General features: G+C 48.1%; 1 protein-coding gene across 6 annotated transcripts in view; it reads left to right on the top strand.

Annotated features, from left to right (window-relative positions):
• The first annotated feature begins 444 nt into the window (after positions 1-444).
• Positions 445-19,317, top strand: part of CHD2 (chromodomain helicase DNA binding protein 2) — a 56,921-nt gene continuing 38,048 nt past the window's right edge. Inside the window, exons 1-4 of one of the 6 annotated variants that reach the window (XM_009937463.2) lie at positions 445-1,754; positions 2,086-2,219; positions 15,460-15,679; positions 18,445-18,531. In XM_009937463.2, the coding sequence (XP_009935765.2) occupies positions 2,158-2,219; positions 15,460-15,679; positions 18,445-18,531 (369 nt within the window). In that variant the 5' untranslated portion in view covers positions 445-1,754; positions 2,086-2,157. Of the gene's footprint in view, positions 1,755-2,085; positions 2,220-7,590; positions 8,056-15,459; positions 15,680-18,441; positions 18,532-19,317 lie in introns of those variants that run through there. The other 5 variants (XM_075431744.1, XM_075431746.1, XM_075431745.1 and 2 more) reach the window with 5 other exon arrangements.

The raw sequence follows: 19,317 nt of genomic DNA on the forward strand, positions 1-19,317 counted from the left end.
GAACTTGCTTGGAATGGTCTTGCGTTGTGTTTTTTAGTTCTTGTAGTGAAGTGCAAGGGGTCTTCTGTAGATATTTAGTTAACTGACATTCTTTGAAATGGACTGTGGCAACAAGAGTGTACTTACTCAAACCTCTTGATGTGGAAGGATGATAGGTTGTTGGAGGATGTGAATGGCAAGTGTGTGGAGGAGTTGATGGGGGACTGTCTTGGTTCTACTGGCAGAAGCCAGTGGGTTCAGGCTGTTGGGATGCTGTGCCATGGATGTCCCCATAGAAGCCCAAACTAGCCCGTTACCCCCTTCCCCCCAGCAGTCCCCAATGTCTGATTTCACCGACGTCTTGTGATGCTTATGAATATGCAAGATGCCCTCGCACTTTAAGGGGTCTGTTGCTTGTGGGAAGGCAAGTGGTCGTCAGAATACAAGCGGTTAGGGGATGCTTGGGTGTCCTCCATTTCCTCTGTGACATGTCCTCTCCATACTGGGATGTTGTATTTGAAATGTTGCTTATTTCCAGTTCTACAGCTTGGCTGTGAGATGGCTTTAAAATTCATTTGTTCTGTTAAAATCTGTTACATTAATGGGTTAAGAATGGGAATTAGAAATAACCCTTTAAATGGTGTCAGACCGATGTTACAGTAGTGCCTTTGCGTAACTGGTGAGAACTGGGCAGCTGTTGGGTTGTTGCTGTTGGGGAAGCCACTAGGGAGGCGCTGGCGAGCTGGAGGGGGCTGTCAGCAGCGCGGGGCTCTCCTGCCAGCACTGGCTGCCCTTGTCCCCAGCTCTGAGGGCCAGTGCTGGGGGACGAGTGGAGGAGCTGTTGTCTGGGGCTGCTGCCACTGAAGTGACAAAAAGCTGCCCCTGGGGTGGGGTGAGCCCCAAGGTGGGCTGTTGCTGGCTGCATGGCTGCTAGCTCCACTGCCATCCTTTCAAAATGGCTTGTAGCAGCAGCACTTCCTGTCCAGGGAGGAAGTAATTTTAGCCCAGGCACTGAAATATTTAGCAAATCTTTAAAACAAAAGGCACAAATTCCATTTCTTTCTGGTTTCAAAAGGGTGCCTGAGCCACACGGGGTTAAGGTGCCCCTTCAGCTGGGGTAGTTGGAAGAAGCCAGGGCTGTGGGGGTAGCAGGCACCCTTTAGGTGGAGGCTATCTCTTTTTTTGGTAGAAATGAAGGGGTGGGTCTATGGTACATCACCTGAGTTGTGGGGTAAATGTAGAGAGTGTCAATCAAAGGCAGAGCTCAGAGCTGGGAAGGAGCTCTAGATGGCGGCTGTGCCTTAGAGAGAGCGCGCTCAGCTCCGTGCCTTCCCCAACACTTTACGCAACTTTCCCTAACTTTCGGGCAGCCTCAGGGGGCCCCCACAGCCCCTTGCCTCTCCTAGGCACTCATCGGGGGCCGAGTGGACCTTTTTCGGGCAGAAAAGCAGCTTTTGAGGGCTCCCTTTTCGTGCCTTGCTGGAAAGAAGAAGCCGTGGAGAGAGCCCAGGTCGTTGTTTTTCCAGCTTAGAAGCCATGGCGTACCTCCATTTTTGTGCGCTCTCCTAATGAGCTTTTTCCCCCGGACATTTTTCTACTAATTATCGCTTCTTTTGCTTTATCGGCAGCATATTTTTGGGATTAGAATATATATTTTTTTTCATTCTCTGAAATTCGTATTTTATCATTATAACTAAATATTTTGGATCTAATGTTTTTCCACTACCCGAAACTAATATCGACTTGGTCCTGGTGGCGGTGCATGGATCAGGTAGGTGAGCAATTAATAATAATAATTTTTAGATTTCTGCCGTTTTGAGTACTTTGATTTTCGACCGATTTGAGCTGTATTGGGATGACGCAATAAGATACAGAGATTATTTGCATCCAGTGTTACTTTGGGAAAGTTTGCAGGATGCTCCTCTACTGTGTTTATTCTCGGATTTTTCTTCTAAAAACGATTATTTGTTTTAAATCTCCTTTTTGCCGTGTTGATCAGTGTTGTGTATTGTTATAACAATATCGTTGCAGCGTCAGGACTTTGTTCCTGATAATGAAAGCCAGTGAAACGAACTGGGACCTTACCTTTCTTTCAACTTTTGACAGTAAATACCTGGGCACAGGACTTCAAAGCAAACAGACACCCCTGACCCCCTCTTAATATTTAAGAATAAAAAGATGATGAGAAATAAGGACAAAAGCCAAGGAGAGGAGGGTTCAGTCCACAGCAATGCATCGAGGTATGATCTATCAACTTTCTTTTTTTTTTTTTTTTTGCAAAACCTGTGAATTCCCTGTTTACTTTGACAGCCTTGGGTTACTGTCAGTGTTTAATACAAAACATTTTACTGATTTTGCTTCCTTTTTAAGGAATGACCTTGAGATTGTTAGCATGCCACACCCTAATTTTTTTTGGTAGCAATTTCTGAAAGTTGTGTTGTGACTTAAGGGCCCATGTCATAGTCTAAAGGTACTGTACCTTTATTCAGGGGAGCCCTTTTCTCTGTATTATGTTTTTCCAGCTTTTCAATTTCAGTTTTTAGGTTTTTTGTGCTGTGAAAAATGACCTTGTCGGTTTAGCCATTGCTGCATTGCACCATTTTACATACAAGGCAAATTTTTCTTTGAAGAATCTCAGAAGTCTAAACTTTAACTGAGGGCCATACAGAAGCCTGGTGTAGTAGTAAATTATAGTAAATAGACACAAGAGAAAGTTACATGAATGAAAAAAAGCTCATTTTAAAATATAAACTGGAAAGTGCCTGTTTGTCTGATAGTCCTTACTTCAAATTTTGTTTGAGCTTGTAGAACTTTGATACTGTTTAGGTATTTTAGAATATTTTGATACAATTTAACCAGACTTTCTCCTGCTGGTGACAGCATTTCATATTATAAAATGTACACCGGGACTGTTAACAAGAGGCTCCAAATGCTTTGCTTGTTTAATGCATTTTTGCTCAGAAGTGTTTTTATTTACTTTTTGAGTAATGAGGTTCTTTACAGATTTTTGTAAACTTAACCTTGATGTGGGAAAACTATGAAATAGTGGAAATGTTTGCTTGCTAAGAATGCAGAAGTATAGCTGCTAAATTGCTCATTTTGCATTTAAAGGATTGGCTTTTTTGAAAATTGGAAATTAAACTATATGCATTTTTGTTTTCTAGTTTGTAACTATACTTGAGATTCGCATTTTGTTAATTTTAATTGAATCGTGGCCTGTTTATTTTTCTCTGGTGTTGTCTTCGGTAATTTTTAACCAACATTAATAAAAAAGAATTCTGAACTGTCTGTTGTATCACATGTGCTCTATGTGATGTTTGCAGGTGTTTGAATAGTATTCATGGTGTCCAGTATTTAACCTTCTTTAAACACACAAACCTGAAATACTGTGGGAATATATGTATTACCAAATCACCGTAACCTTCTAGCATAAACTTGAATGGTATTCTAGATGTATTAAAATTGCAGTGAAATTTTAAATCCTAAAATGGATATGGGTAAGTTTATTTAATTTCAAATTATTAACTAAATTAGCCTCAGGGACTGTTGAAGCATTACATATAGCAGCTACATAGAGCTTTTATAATAATGCAGTTTAAAAACACATCAGACTTTCAAACCGGGCTATCTTTATATTACTGTAAATACTGCACACTAAATATTGCTTAAAAAGTTGATTTTTTAAAAAATTACTTACGTTTCAGCTTATTTATGTTGTTATACTTTTTTAAAGTGCAGATTATCAGCAATAATAGTAATAGGTACAATTTGTTCAAGAGATCTGAGTTAAAGTATTTTATTACTGTTAGAAATATTATGCTTAAAAAGAAGAAGAAATTGGAGATATCTAGCAGTAGTTCCGCAGAAAGAAGACCTTTGGGGGTTTTGTCCTTAGGGGTATTATATTTGCATAGTCTCTCATGTGTGCATTTGGTGTTTTCATTGAAAGGTTATTTATCATAATAGATCAATTTACATGTAACACCTGTCGTGTGAGGTTACCCTTCTCCCCCTTCACAATTTTTTTCTCAAAATAAACTTGCTGTGGGTAACATCCACTCACCTGAAGTGTGGGAACAATTGAGCACAGGATATTTGTGAGTGAGCCCTGTCGAGCTTATTTCTGAGCTGTGAGTCAGCTGAATGTCGTAAAATGGGCTTTACTTCCTGAGGTTGACTTGAAGTTGTAGGGGAAATGATTTCTAGGAAGTAAAGCCACCACTGCTTTGCTGTTGCCCAGAAATGCACGGATGTCTGCACTTCACGTGCTGCTGGCCAGCTTTCTCCCCAGTTGTGGGACCAGCTCAGCATCTGTGTGGAAGTACGTGAAGTCCTGTTCCATAGACCCGGTGGGAGGCCTGGGTGATGGAGACAGGTGGAAAAGGTAGATATGGCTGCTGCCATTCTCCTGAGCTGGAGAACCAAAGATGCAGGACTGGAGAAAGGTGCTACAGCAGAAGAAAATAGTTCATGTACACCACCTTAGTGCCCTGACTGGGGAATATGTTTGGAATTGAGTTCTACCCTTCCAGCCCTAAGAAAGCGCAAAGGAATGTGCTGAATAAACAAAAATTCCTGAGAATTTTCCCCAAAGAGATGATTATTCATGGGAAGGGAAATGGTGTTAACTCTTCACAGTTTGTAAGGCTGAGGGGTGTGTGCGGTGCCTTTGTAGGTGAACAGCAACACCTGGCCTTTGTGTATTGACAGTAAACCTTCCCAGGCTTGGAGCTGGTTGATTCCTGCACCTTTCTCCACCTAGGATAGAAGCTGGGATGCTGCAGTTGCTAGTAACTGCCACCTCTGTCCCTGACACTTGCATTAAATAATGGAACAAAACCCCGGTGTGTTTTCTAGCATCTTCCGTGCTGCATCTCTGGAAGGCGGGTGCTGTGAGAGGGCACATCCCTGGTGCAACCCCTGTGCGGCCTTCCGCGGCGAGAGGCAGGCCGGGGTCCCCCTGGGGTCCCCCGTGCGCCTGGCAGCGAGTTTTGTCGGGGACAGTGGGTAGCGGGCAGCCGGTACGTTGTTCCTGTCATCGCTTGCATTTGCTCTCGCCCCTCTGAACACCCTGGCATGGGGTGGTTGCTGCTGCGGAGCTGGACAAAGCCTTGCGTCTGTATCCAGCTCTTGGCTTCTCTAGCACTAAAACGTCATTTGGGGGGGGGAAGGAAAAAAGGTGGTGGTGGGTTAGAGCTCAGCCTGTTTTCTGTTCGGAGCTGGAAGGGTGGGTTTTTTGCTCGAGGGCTGCCTTACACAGGCAGAGTGCTCCGCAGCGTGCGCTGCAGCCTTGGCAGAGCAGAACACCCTCATTGTACGTGGCAGCCATTTTATGAAGATGTAGTTACACGCGAAAGAGGGTTTGAAGGGGGAGGGAGACGAAGACGTTGAACAAAGATCGCCATCCCTCCCTGCCGCCGCTAAAAGCCAAGGCGTCCCTCTCTCGTCCGGGTCGCGCTCGGGAAGCCCCGGCTCCCCGTGGAAGGAGGGGGGGGCGGCCGCCCTGCCTGGCGCCTTGGTGCGGGTCCAGCCGAGTCACAAAATGGCTGTTCCTTTGTGCCGCAGAGCTGACAGCCGCACTGCATTGCACTCCCTCCGCTCCGCGGCGGCCGGAAGCCGCTGCCGGCGGGTTCAAAGGCCAGCTCGTGCGCGGCGCGGCCGGCGATTGGCTGCGCCCGCGCGGTGACAGCCGGGCGGCGGGGCCCTGCCCGCGCGCCACGCCACGCCTCCCCCGCGCGCCGCTGCCGGGCGGTGCTGGGCGGTGCTGCCTGCCCGCGCTTCCCCGCATCTGGCGGGCGCGGGCTTTCATTGTATTTATATATTTATTTATTTTGATAGCGCGGGCTATTTCGGGCGGCGAGCGGCTGGAAAAGGAGCGGGGTTATTTTTGGTGCCGCTTTTTTCTTTTTTTTCAAACTTCAAAAGGAATTACCGTAGTATTCCTGGAACATCTGGCCTTTTTCTGTAGCGTTACGGCTTTCGGCGTCCTGAAATCACCGAAACTCACTCTTGCTTTCCATGTGCGTTTTGCGACTGGTCTCCTCTGTGAAACACCTTTATCAAAACGCCTCTGACTGCGGGGCTCAGCTTTTCCTGCGGGCTGACAGGTTACTCTGCAGCTGTTGCGGCTGCCCTCAGCGCACCCAGTCTTTCGGTTTCATTTGCACTGCTGGATTCTTTAACAAGGATTTTTTTTTTTTTCCTCTCCTTTTTAAGCTTTAACCCTTTATGAAACCATCCGGAGGCTTTTTTTTTTTTGAAAAGGGAAAACGGTTGATCAGTGCAGGACACAAAAGGAGTAATGCGCAAGGAATTTGGATGAATCATGATGTAATCTGTGCGCGGCACAAAGGAGATTGTTCTTGTTTTGCTGTGTTACTTCTGTTTCACATTACCCTCTCGACGGAAATGTCTCATCTAATTACGAATGCGCGATGCTGAGACTTTCAGCTTCTCTGTTTCCTGTTCTGTCGCTGCTGCCAGGAGTGGCTGCAATGTGTACAGTGCTATAAAAAACGCTCACCAACTGCAAGAAGCTACATTTGGCTGAAATTTAATCTCTGCTGTGTTCCTCTTAGTGAAACATCTTCAGCTAATTAATCAAATTTCATGTATTCTCTAAATGCCTGGTTGTTTTGCTGAATAAAAATGGAAAAATGGGAATAAAGAGCTCACCTGGGTAATTCTGTAACCCTGCAAAACCACTTCTGTGGCACACACGGCGTGTGCTGCTGCCGGGGCGTTGCTATCCTGGTGTGCACGTGCCTGCACGCACATGCCCACGCCACTCCTGCCTGAAGTTATTGGTTGTGCCTTCAGCCAAGAGAAGCTGACCTGGCTGAGACTGTAGATTAGAGCCTGTTCCGCTTTGGTGGGTTGACGTTTCACCTGCTCTACTTTGAGGGCAACAGTTGCCCTTATCTCCACCATCCCCCATTTCCTATGTGAGCTGAAGCTGAGCTCTCCCACGGTTCGGGGGGAGAAATGATGTCGTGTTGCAGTGCCGCAGGGCCATACCCCGAGGTGGCACTTTCAGAGAACACAGGATCTCACCTGCGTCCTGGGAGCAGTGTGGCTGTCCACGTGTGGGCTACAATAACCACACTTGCATTTGCATTAAAACCAACATTTCCACTGCTGACGCTGTGTTAGAAGTTTGAGAGGGCTCAGAGGGAGGGCCAGGAAGGCAGTGATGTTCAATTTTAAACTCCTGGACTCGGTATAGGGAGAAACCAGTTCCCATCTTTGTTCTCATGTTTTGCCCCTCACCTCAGAAAGCTGTTCGTACGATTAGCAGGTGTCTGAGTTGCCACGCCTGTCTCAGAGGAATTGTTATACCGGCATGTCTCTTCATTCAGGCTTATCGCTGCTAGGTTTACGGAGCAGTGCCTGTGGCAGACGCAGTGAGACGAGCCATGCCGGTTCAGTACCTGGGACTGGGAACAGGAGCGCAGGGCCGGACCTGAAGCTGCTGATGCCGTGGCCTTGCTGCTTTTGAACTCGGGACAGCGAAAGTAAATCTACTTTGGGTGGGTTTGGCAGCTTACGCTGAAATTGCATCTCCTGATACGTAACCTGAAGGTGTGCATATCCACTGTTCTGTGTTGCAGACAACAGTTTCAGCAGGAATTGCAATATTAAATTAGGCTGTTAAGTTCTGAAGATGGAGAAGTGCTTCTAAATCTCCCGTTGCCCCTAGCTGAAATCCAGCTCAGGAAGGTGGTGATAATGGATGGAGAAAGATTCTGTTCTGCATTCTCTCTCCTCCTCTTCAAGGAAAATAAACACAAACAGAACAGCACCAGGGGGAAGGGGATGGCCTGGATTACCATAATTAGATATAAGCAGCCTTCTAGCAAAGGCTGTACTGTTCTACTGACATGGTGTCTTACATAAATTTTCCTGGTGTGTTTTTATTAAAAGACGTGTGCTGAAGGGCCATCTGAAGATGCTCTTTCCACAGGTGGGGTGGTGTGCTTGTAAAGTCTGCCTTTGTATCCTGTACAGGATCCTTGAAATGAAAGCAAAAAAGACTAAATGAAAAATTCACATCTAGTGACTTGCAATGAAGCTTTTGTAAGTCTTTCACGCTGTTAATGCCTCCTTTTCTTGGAGCAGGGAGTGTCTTTTGGATATAAGAAGCAAAATGTTGATGAGTCTTTCTGAATGTGCAGTAGCTCTTTTGACATCGCTGCTTGTGCAGCGCTGCTGTGAAATTAAAATTTTCAATATACAGCTTGCTTGATATTTACCGGTGGGCTGAGATAATCTACGCTGTAGTATATGTTTTTTTCCTGGCCTTGACTAATAAGGTTAAAAAAATAAAAAATTCTGAAACGGTGATCTCGGATTGCCTTCTGGTGTTGTGCTGGTAACGCTCGCATGGCATTTCGCCTTGGCAGGGCCTCTGTGGCGTGGGTTTGCCAAGTGCCGGGTGCTTCCCCGGCGGGATGCTGAACGCTTCATTGCTCCGGGACCTTCACCCCGGCTGTGAACAAGCGTGTCGCAATGCCGGGAATCCACTGACTCCAGAACACCTGGCTCCTTAGGAAAAAATGGTGGTGTAACTATTTGTTTCTGGCAAATTTTATTGCTGGGTACAGATGACTTAATAGAATTGCTAATATATTAATTATAGGAGTCATTTGGGTCTCTCTCATGGGGAGGAACCTCTGCTCTTAACTACAGAGTTGTCACCAGTTGAGAGCTTTGAATGCCATGTGCTGTCCGTAAAACGGAGGCTTAATGATGAGCCTTAAATTTCTTGGTTAAAAACAGCTTTTAACAGTTGCTTGGAATAAAACCTTCAGGCCGGGTCAGGCTCCCCTCTTATGAACTGCCGGTCGCCTGGAACCAGAAGGGAATCTGTGCGCCTTCATGTTCTTGTTAACGATTTTGTGTCCGAAATTTCCATATGATTGCATTTTTTTAATCTGTTAGGACTTAAAGGAAGTTTGCAGATGTCAAAATCATGCGTGAGCGCTCCAGCCCCTCTCCCACACATCTGCCCGTCCTTTGTAAGCCACCGGGCGCTGCCATGGAGCTCCGCGGAGGGACAGACAGACAGACGGGCCCTCTTCAGACCCTGGGACCCGCGATTGTCCTTCCCCTCTGTGCAGGGCTGGGGCAGGATGCTGCCTCTGGAGATTCTCAATGGCCTCCTTAATCAAGCAGACAGGTTTTGACTCCTTTTGTCCCTGTGCTGGCTTTCTCCCTGCCCCCCCCCCCCCCTTTTTTTTTTCTTTCCCACTAAACATCCCAGGCATTTTCACCCTTTGGCTCAAAGATCAGAGAGGGAGAGAGCCAGCGCTCTCAATCATGAATGAACTGCTCGCTTTGCTTGCTTATGCAAGCATAATGTGGTGTCTTTGTAGTGGAGAGGAAAAAAAAAAACCGCTTTTGAAAATACTTGTCACTCAAGATAGCCCAATGTGCTTTACAGGGAGCTGCAGCAGAGCGGCCAGGGATATATTTAGCTCGCTGTGTGCTCAGGATGGCTTTGCCTTTGGCATTTGGGAGTCCTGTGCTGGGGCAAGCGGCACAGAATGCATGTGAAGGTTTTCCTCTGCCTCCTCCTTTGAACCAGGCTGGAAACCCACAGCCCCATTCAGATGGTTGTTCAGATAGGACACCCGCTGAGCGCGTAGTGCAGTAGCACCTGTTGTGCCTAGTGCTGTGTAAATGTAATTAACACCCAACTTCTGCAAGCAAGGTTTGCAGTCACATGTGGAAAACGGGTAGGTTCTCCACGGTAACTCATCTTGCTTGCTTATTTAAGAACAAGGTTGGGGAAATATTTTTCTGGTTTTTCGAAGGACGTGTTAGTTATCTGGCAGGAGCAACCCTGTAACCTCGGGAGTGTTTGTTGTGCCTCTTGAAAGGCTGCCAAGAGTTGGCCAAATTACTTTGTGAGTATTCAGAGTTGTTTCAGAAACAGTATGAAGAGCCTGGCTGAGTTTAGTATATTCTGGTTTAAGTTACTGCTTTGAGACAGATCACTGTTAGAAATATGTGCCACGCATGGGTACGGATAGTGGAGTGTCAGGAATATTTTTCTTCCTTCCCTCCCCCCCATCTCCACTTTTGCTTGCAGGAAGTAAGCTGGGAAAAGCTCTTTCACCAATTTACCCCTCTCAACGCTTATCGCTGAGGAAAATCTTTGCCCTGGGAGACAGGCAAGCACCAATCACTCTTTTTTAATAGACTTTCAGGGTAAACCAAAGGGAACTCAAAAAGCTAGGAATTAATTTATCTTCAGTACCCCAATCTGAGTGTCGTTCACTCACCTCTCCTGCAAGCTCCATGTACCGTCTGTGTGGCCTTAGCTACGCTTGCTACAGCATTTGATCATGTTTTTCCCCAAGGCAAGCAATAGATCCCATGAAGCTCTTCTCAGTCCTCCATGGTCCACGTATTATTATCCACTCTTTATCAAATGTTAGCCTCTCTTCATCAGATCATCTATGGCCGGAATTGCTTGTGTTGTTATCCGTGGCTCGTTTAGCCTAAAGGTGAGATTTGATGTAGTTTGATGCTTTTTTACAGCTACTATGTGACTTGGGTGCATGCATCTACGTTAACTGATGGTGCTTGTTTTCATCTGCATTGTATGTAGGCACTTCACATATGTATGTTTATAATAGTAGGGAACATCACATTTATAGATCAAATATTCAAAGGAAATGTATAACAGCAACACGATATCCAGCTGAAGCGGTGCGTTAGTGTCTTCTGTGGTTTGTCACCATCCCTTTGCGCGTACAACAGCTTGTGCGTAGGTCACTTTAAGAAGACACATCTGTTTAAATAGTTTTGAATTGGTGGCCTGCACTGGCCTTGCTGGTCTGTGCTTTGGCGTAAATCTGGGGCTGGTGCCACTGGTGGATGGGTGAGGCTGGCAGCCCTTGCTGAAGAGCTGCGGGGGTTGAGAAGCTTCGTTGGCTGGTAGAGCTGGATCCGACAGTTACGCCTGGTCTGGAGAAGACACCCCCCTCGCTACAGAGGGTCTCAGCTCGGCTGCCCGCTGCCCTGCCGTGGGTTGGCAGTGCCGTATGGCAGCGGGTGGGCTGCCCAGAGGTTCCAGAACATGACCCCACAGGTGCGTGTTTGCAGGTTGCCATGGAGTTGGAATGTTTGAGCTGCCTGCCGGAATGTTTGGCTTGGCTCTGCCAGAGAGGGGTGGTAGGCACCCAGGGGTGGCCAAACTGAGCGGCTGGCTTGCAGCTGGCTTGCTGCTGCCCCAAAATTGGGGTCTTGCTTGCCTCTTTTCTCCTCTGCGACGCGCCTGTGCTACCAGACGTAGCATACTTCCACCCTAGCCGGCAGAGGCCTACGTTGCTGTCTCTCTGCGCTGGTCTTCTGATGTTGTACCAAGTTCACGTGGCTCATGGAGGAGCCAGCAGCCCAGCTGGTGCTGGCGTAAGCGCAAGGTACATACTGGGAGCATGGGCTGTAGGGTGAGGAGAGTTGGGAGAGGGGAGGGGGTGTCTCCCAGCCACCTGCCTTTGGCCTTTTGGTGGTAACTGACAGAGACGTGGAGGGACACCAGTGTGTCGGTTACCCACAGGACACGCGAGGCTGTGTCCTACAACGTGGAAGGGTTAAGTGTATGTTTGCTGGAGGGGAACAATAAGCTTTGTTCCTGATACTATCCAGCCCCTGATATTATCCTGCCCTGGGAGCTGGTGCCAATGACCTTCTCGAGCCTGCATGGGGTGGTTTTGCTGGTGCTCGGTCTCTGCCGGGCTTGCGAAGCCCAGTGGAACATCGCTGTTTGGGTTCAGACTTGTTTGAGTTCAAAACGTTCACAAGAATTCTTAAAGCTAGGAGGAGCCTGGCTTGTGGGAGGGCCTTGGGTCCCCCTTTATCCTCCTGGCTGAATTTAAGTTCTGCCCATTAAAAGCCAAATTTTAAAGTCTGGGGCAGAATGGTCCCAGTTAGAGCCATTCCTTTGTCAGCTCTGGGTTACAGAAACGCATATTGGGTCATTTTCTCAGCTTATCTTGCACCTTCTGGAAATGTATCTACTGTTTGTACTTGCTGAGTGCTTATAAAATGTTTTGTTGCTGTAAGCAAAGAAGATCCCCTAGAAAATGAAGTCATATGTGAAATATTAAATGCTAAGGCTGGAGGCTTCAGGCACGCTGTAATTGCCTTGTAAACTCAGATGCCCGATTGTAAAGGGTCTTATCGCTGCTGTTCAGCTACGTATTTCTTGGAAGGAAAGTGTCCTTCTTGGTAAGGGATGATTTGGTTTTCTTCCCCCCTCAAGCCAGGAGCAGGCTTTTAATTAAAACAGAATTATAGCCTGAAGTATTTCTTAGAAACCAGGGGAACATATTCGGTGGAGTCTTAGCAGATCTCCATTTTTATAGGAGTTTCTCGCTTCAAGGGAGTTGCCAATGGTCCAGCTGTAGCTTTCTTGATGTTCACGGGTGTTTCTCTGCATTTTGAGGGGGGTAGACTGGTTGAATCGTGATTTTTGCGACAGTTATTTATAGCTTATCCCCCACTTCCAGTTTAACTGAAAGTAGGTCTGCTTTGGATGGTAACTTAGGGGCATTAAAGCAGGATGTATTCCAAAAACAGCTTCTGAAAAGAGGACTTAAATCTCCAGTTCTGTACAGTGTAAGGCCTGACTTGGCGTACAGTGTTGCTAATGCTTTATACTCTGTTGGCAGGTAGAAATGCTTCCTGATTGTCTTGGTGATAGTTAGAAAGGATTGTTTTATGGAATTAGCCTTTTCAGCTCTCTTTTTTTATTCTATCAATGCGGAAATAAAGACAAACACATATCCTTTTGCCTTGATAACAGGTTGTTAATTAAAAAATAATTATGTGCAACAGCCTTCAAAAGGACCTACCACTTCTCATCTGCATTTCCTTCGTTAGTAGGGCAAGCGCGTGTGTACCTGGACATGCAGATGCGTGGGTTGTCTGTCTCTGTCACTAGAGAAGTTGCCCTCTATTCAGATGACACAGTTCACACGTTGAAAAAAAGAATTATAGCGTGCAGCTAATAGTGTGGATAAGGCATACGAATTGTGGTTGTTGATGTACAGAAAGGCTGTGTCCTTGTGTCCTTGAAATAAAGCTCAGGGCCTTGAGAAACCAAGAGCTCCAGAGTGGGAGGAGGCCAGTAATTACTGTTCTGCCTCTAAACAAATACTGCCAAAGCTGTCTGGCCTCGGTCTAGCCTGGGTTGTTATAATTTCTTCCAGCTATTGCTAATAAACCTGATTTAAGAAAAGTGTTTTCCTCTCCCATGCGTCTCTGTGGAACGACAGCAACATGACTCAGCCAGAGCCTGCTGTTGCCACTCTGCGTCGTGACAGCGGAGGTTTGGCCGCCTCCGGATCCCATTCCTTCGCGGAGGTCGGGTCCCCATCCCCGCGGGAGGCTCTGCGGGATGGTGTCCTGCCAAGCCCTGCCCGTGGAAACCGGCTGTCCCCAGAGCTGCCGCAGCGTCCTGCCCTTGAGTGGCGTGGCGGTGCTTCCCAATAAAATTCCCTTGGGTTTTTTTTGGAAAAAACCCTGGAAGTCCGAAAATTCTCCAGCAGAGAAATTTCATCGCTCGCTGGAAGCAGACTGGATTGGGAAGCGATGCGGTTGAGCAGGACGCTGGGAGCAGATGCCAGCAGCTCTGTGGCCGTGCCCCGTGAGGAACCGTGCGGGGAGCCTCGGGGCGGGACGCGGCCGATGGCGCTGGCAGCGGGGGGAGCGCAGCAATGGAGGGCCGTGCGGGAGAACCGGGGCCCGCGCGGTGGAGAGAACGTGGAGGAAGCGCCGCGGCGGCGGGCAGGGCGTAGCGAGATGGCTGCGTGTGGGGCTGGGCCCGTGGCTGCCCTGGCTGGGAGCGACGGGGCGGCCTGGAAGGGTGGAAGCTCAGCTCGATCTTCCTGCCCTGCTAGGAGGGAGCGATGCGGGGTCTCCTCTGAAACCTCAGCCATAGAAATTCCCGCTCCCCGCTGTTTCTTCCTGCCACGCTCTTCCGTTTCAGGCCGGGCGAGCAGGCCCGCAGCGGCAGCGCCGAGCGCAAGATGGTGGCAGAGGGCTGGCCGCAAAATGGCGGCGGCCGCGAGCGCCGCGGGGGGGGGTGGGCGGGGCGAGCGGCTCCGCGGCTCCCTGCTGCCGCCCGCAGGCCCGGCCGGGCGCCCGGTACAGGGCGCCGGTGCCCTCGGGGTTTTGCTTCCCGGGTGTCCCTGAGCCCCGCTTGCCTGCGTGGGGACCCGTCGGCGGCTGGCCCCGGTGCCCCGGCTGGGCGGCGTGCGGCGGTCGCTGTGGGCTCGCACACAGCTCCTGCTTTGTCTTCGCCTGATTTCTTTATCAATTCGCGAAACCCACGCCGAGCCTTCCCTTTGCCTTGTTGCTTTTGTAGCTTCGGACGAAAAGAGAAAAATAAAAAATAAATCTGTTTTCTCCCCGCAAAGTTTTGCTGACTGTTCCTTGCGGGATGTCACACCCGCAGCGTGCCCTGCAACGTCCCGAAGGCGTCCGGCCGCGGCCCGGAGCTGACCCGGACGGGGACGCTCCTGCTGCGGAGGGCTCGCGGGCTCCTTGTCTGTTGGTTTGTAACGCTGCGGTACCAGCACGTGTCTCGGTAATAAGTTTTCCATTTAATTGGATTTTAAATGAAAATTAGAGGTTGGAGTGATTGGCAAAAAGGTATTTGACTGTTTTGGCCACCGAAAATAGTCAGACCTCTTTTTTTTTTTTTTTTTTTTGAGGAGCCTGCATTTAAGTGAATATTCTGTGTATTAACCCATTTGAATGTAAAGGAGGAAAAAAAAAAAAGACACTGTTTGATGTTCTGGTCCGCTGTTACTGGACACTTTCGAACTGCAGCCTGCACAGCACTGGTGTAACCCTTACACAGGAACTCCCCCAGCCACCTGCCTGTGTGAGCTGCTTTCTGCTGCTCGGTTGCTGAATTTATTCTTTATGCAAGAAACATGATATTTCCTATAATATATAGTATTATGCATACAGTATTTGGTGCTGGCCCCTTTCAGAAATCGGATGTTGGCTTTTTGAACAACCAGCCATGGTAGGGGTGCAGTGGAGAGCCATGTCGGAGCATCTCCTTATCCTTCATACTGCAGGATGGTCTCTGGACACTCCAGCTCCCAATATACCTTATTCTTGCTCGCTCTGAGTGAGCCAGATCCTCCCCGGAGGACCTGTGCTTGTGGTATTGTTAATGCCTCTCTTCATGTTACCACCACTCTCTGTTTTGGCTGATGAGCAGGAGATACCATGCAGTGATTTGGAGCCCACGGTCCTGCCACGCGTTCAGTGCCTGTCCTGGGGAGGAATTGCATCTGCTTCGGTACGCCTGTTTGGGACCACGCAGTTCACGCTTGCATTTAGGCTATTCCAAACCTGTCGTCGTAGCTTGGACGTGGCTTGGATTTGCTCGCTGCGTATTTCAAAGCTGTGACAGCGCAGTTAAAATGTAATCTCTTCTTTCTCTACCATCAGTCACTCGGCATCTGAAGAAGCCTCTGGCTCTGACTCTGCAAGCCAGTCTGAAAGCGAGCAGGGCAGCGAGCAGGGCAGCGAGTCAAACAGCAGCTCGGAGTCCTCTGAAAGTCAGTCTGAATCCGAAAGTGAATCAACGGGTTCGAAATCCCAGCAGACCCCTCCAGAAACCAAAGAAAAACCAGCCTCTAAGAAGGAAAGAATAGCAGATGTTAAAAAGGTACTGCTCCAGCTGCACTGCATAGCCGTGTTACCCCTGTACCCACCACAGAAGGGCACAAAGCAGGACCTTGACGAAGCTGTCTTCAACTTCCCTGCCACTTGGCACATTGATCAAACAGCCCCCGACCTCTGGTGTCCCCAGGTCACTCGCTGGCTGTTTGGTCGGTGTGCTTGTGCCCTGCTGGTGTCATCCTTGTGAGCAGGAGCTCATGTGTTTGCTGGGACAGCCCTTTGGGCACCAGACAGGTAGCGATGGGGCTGACTGGTGTGAATGAGGGGCAGGTGCCTGTCATCAATACACGACCCTGTCATTTCATCCTCTCCTCCTTTCTCCTTCCCTCTCCTGTCTCTACTCAGAACTAGTAAAGCTTCCCCAGGGGATACATGATCAGGAGAATGCTTGTCTAGGGTTTGGGTTGCTTTGGGTTTTTTCCATCACTGTCTTCCTCTGAAACACTAAGGGGGGAAAAAAAAAAAAAAAGAGGAGGAGAAAAAAAGCTATAGAACTTTTATTATTTGTTATGTCCAGAACAGTGGTCCTCTGTTGAGTTTTTTTTTTTTCCTGCAGCTTCCCAGCTACTCCCTAGCGATACCCCCCTCAGATAGCCAGGTTTACCCTAAGCTGGTTGCTGCGTGGGAGCAAGAGGAGCTGCGGGTGGCCAATGCACGTGGCCGGTGTCGCGCTGGTTGGTGCCTTGGTTACCCGCTCTACCCGAGGGATGGAGGCATCCGAGCAACGCAGCGCGGTGTGGGGTGAGAAAGAGGAGCTCAAATGCACGTTTGCAGACAGGTACTTGGTGAACTGAGTTTACTTGCAGGGAGGAAAATCAGGTTAGGTCAGGTTTCTTGTTGGTAAGTTTGTGGTGTGTAACTACCCTGTTCTGCTTAGCCGTGGTTTGCACTTCGCGCAGCTTGTTCACGAGAGTGAGTTTTATGGAGAAAGCTGCTGTGCACGTACAGACTGCAAAGGACAGTGCTTTCAGCCTCTGCTCCCAGCCTACCCGCAAGGGAGAAGGGAAGGATTTTGTTACCAGCCTCTCTCTCACATGTAGGCTGTTGGCTCTGGTCATGGCTAAATCTCCTGTGTTCAGGCTGGCAGGGAAGGATGCATTTCTGAGGCAGTTGTGGTAACACAATATTCAGATTTCTTTTTTACTGTTGATAAGTGGGGACTGAAGGAAGTTTTCTCTTCCTCTGTGGGCTTCTAAGAGCACGTCCCTGACAATAAACATGAAAAGTATTGTATGAGGGAGCGTATCCATATGCACGGTGATAATTAGCATGGATGAAACACGAAAAGGCCAGGGCACCCTCTAATAAGAAAGCCTCTCCCTTCCTTAATTTACCTGTTAATGGGCGTTTTCCTTAGCTAGGTCTATCCTAGGCGTGTTGATAGCTGTTCCCCTTGAATAACCAATGCAATTAATTATTCTATTATTGTTTATTTTGTATTTCTGTCTAGATACACCCATGAAGGTGAGGTTAATTTTCATTAGGTGCTATTCAGATTTGTCAGGAGAGTCGATCCCTCATCCAAACACTGTGCCATTTAAAAGATGAAAAGACAACTTCTTCAGATGGTTCGGGGAGTATTTTGAGTTTTTCTTTCATGTGAATTTATCTCTGTACTCGCATGCCCAGCAGATACACACCTTTGCAATCTGTCTGTTGCAGTGTTATCCTGTTACTCCTTTAACAGTAGCAGAAGAATTGCTGGGCTGCAGCCTTGCACTCATCACGCTCTCTGTCCCACGTCACTGCTGCATCTGGCAATGTATTTTGATTTCCTTTTCCCGCCAGCGGCTTGCAGAGATGTTTGAGGACCGAGGGGAGAGAGAAGCAGAAGGAGAATGAATAGGTTTAGAAAACTGTAGGAGGGTAAACTCTGCTGAGAGAGAGGGAGATTATTGATGTAGGTGTTTGAAAGGCGTATTGGTGGTTTGTACCTGCCCTGTAAATCTTCTGGTGTCCTGTGTCGCCAACACAGCTCTGCATTCGTATTCCTCAGGGATCAGTTCTTGTCTCCCCTTTCTCCTCCTGTCCATCCAGCAAGGACAAATGCATATGGTGTATTAAACTGCTTAGGGCCTGGTTACAGCAGATAGAGCACAACCGTTCCCAGTGGTGGGCTCTGTACATCCACAGGCCCTGCGCTACCAAACCGCCCTCACATCAGTGCATTCGGGAGAAGAACCGGCAGCACCACCGCCTTGCCGTGCCGAAGGACCGGGTGCCCCGGTCCGTTTGCCATCCAGGCTGGGCCACAGAATTCGATTCTGAAGTTGCTGCTGGTGATGGCTTGTCACTGGGCTCGTCAGGCAGCTGGCAGGGTTTGCCCTACGGAAGGGAATTGTGGTGGAAGCTGTTAGCAACAGTAAATTGTCTTTTTGAGTTGGTAGGTCCATTCATTCCATGTGCAAGGTGTTGCCTCCTTACCTTCAGCACCGCTGCTTGGAAAGGGCTGGCTATCTCAACACTCTGGCCGTCAGCCTGAATGAGTGGGAGAGTAATTTGTACCCTGGTGGGAAGATGGACCACTGTAAAGATAATGCTGAGATAAAACATGCTGGTTTAGGGTGTTACCAAAGACTCCAAATTCATCATAATCCTTTTCAGCCATTTTTTTAAAGTCTACTGGTTGCTAATTCCCTAATGGTTTTGTGTTGATTTTTTTTTTTTAAAAACATTCACCATCAAACTTCTCTAAAATGTCAGAAATAATTAGGATGAAGCAGGCCTTCTGATGGTCTGTTTATTTTGCAGATGTGGGAAGAATATCCTGATGTTTATGGGGTTAGGAGGTCAAACCGAAGCAGACAAGAACCATCACGATTTAATATAAAAGATGAGGTAAGGAAAAAAAAAGAAGGTTGAGGGATTATTGAACGTGTAAACCCAACCAAACGCAAAGAGCAAAGGCAGGTCTCATCTGCATTGCCTTGCAAACACCGAGTCCTACCTTGGCGCGTGGACGTTGGAGCTCGCAGTTAAGGTCCCGGTCCTGCAGGAGGATCTGCTTGGCCTGAGATCTCTGGATTCAGCAGGACGCTGCGTTGGCTGAGGTCTGCATGCCCTGGTCTGGTTGCTGGAATGGGGTGTAATGCAAGTCATGCTCTGCTGTAGAAACATCCCGGAGAGAATGAGAGTGTGTGAAAAAACAAAATCAAAACAAAACACAACACAAATCCAACCAGGAATAAAGGAAACTTCCCAGAAACACCACAACAACAAAACAGTCATTGTTGCCCATCCTGGAATGGATCACGCCGATAGATGCATTTGTGTGTGTTCAGCTTTATGAACCATCACTTTTCTCTGGTTGTATATTGGGGAGTCTTTTGTGCTTCACTTTGAGTTGGCAGTGGTCAGAGCCTGGCAGACAGACCTTCCAGTTGTTCAGAATGTTGTTTTTTTCTGAAGATGTAGGAATTAGCTGCTGCTTTCCTTTACGTGCAATGGGCTTTCTGCATAGAGCTTTTCATCTGCAGATCTTCAAGAGAGTAGTTAGGGGAGAAGAAAGAAACCCAGGGAGAGGCTTAGACCAAAAGCTTGGGGCTTAGAGCTAGGTGCAAAACCATGCAGTTGGGAATCTGGAGATAAGTAGCCAGATTTTCAGCAGAGCAGGAGCCCAGCGGT

This window comes from Opisthocomus hoazin, chromosome 10, assembly GCF_030867145.1.
Source record: "Opisthocomus hoazin isolate bOpiHoa1 chromosome 10, bOpiHoa1.hap1, whole genome shotgun sequence".
Taxonomy (NCBI): Eukaryota; Metazoa; Chordata; class Aves; order Opisthocomiformes; family Opisthocomidae; genus Opisthocomus; species Opisthocomus hoazin.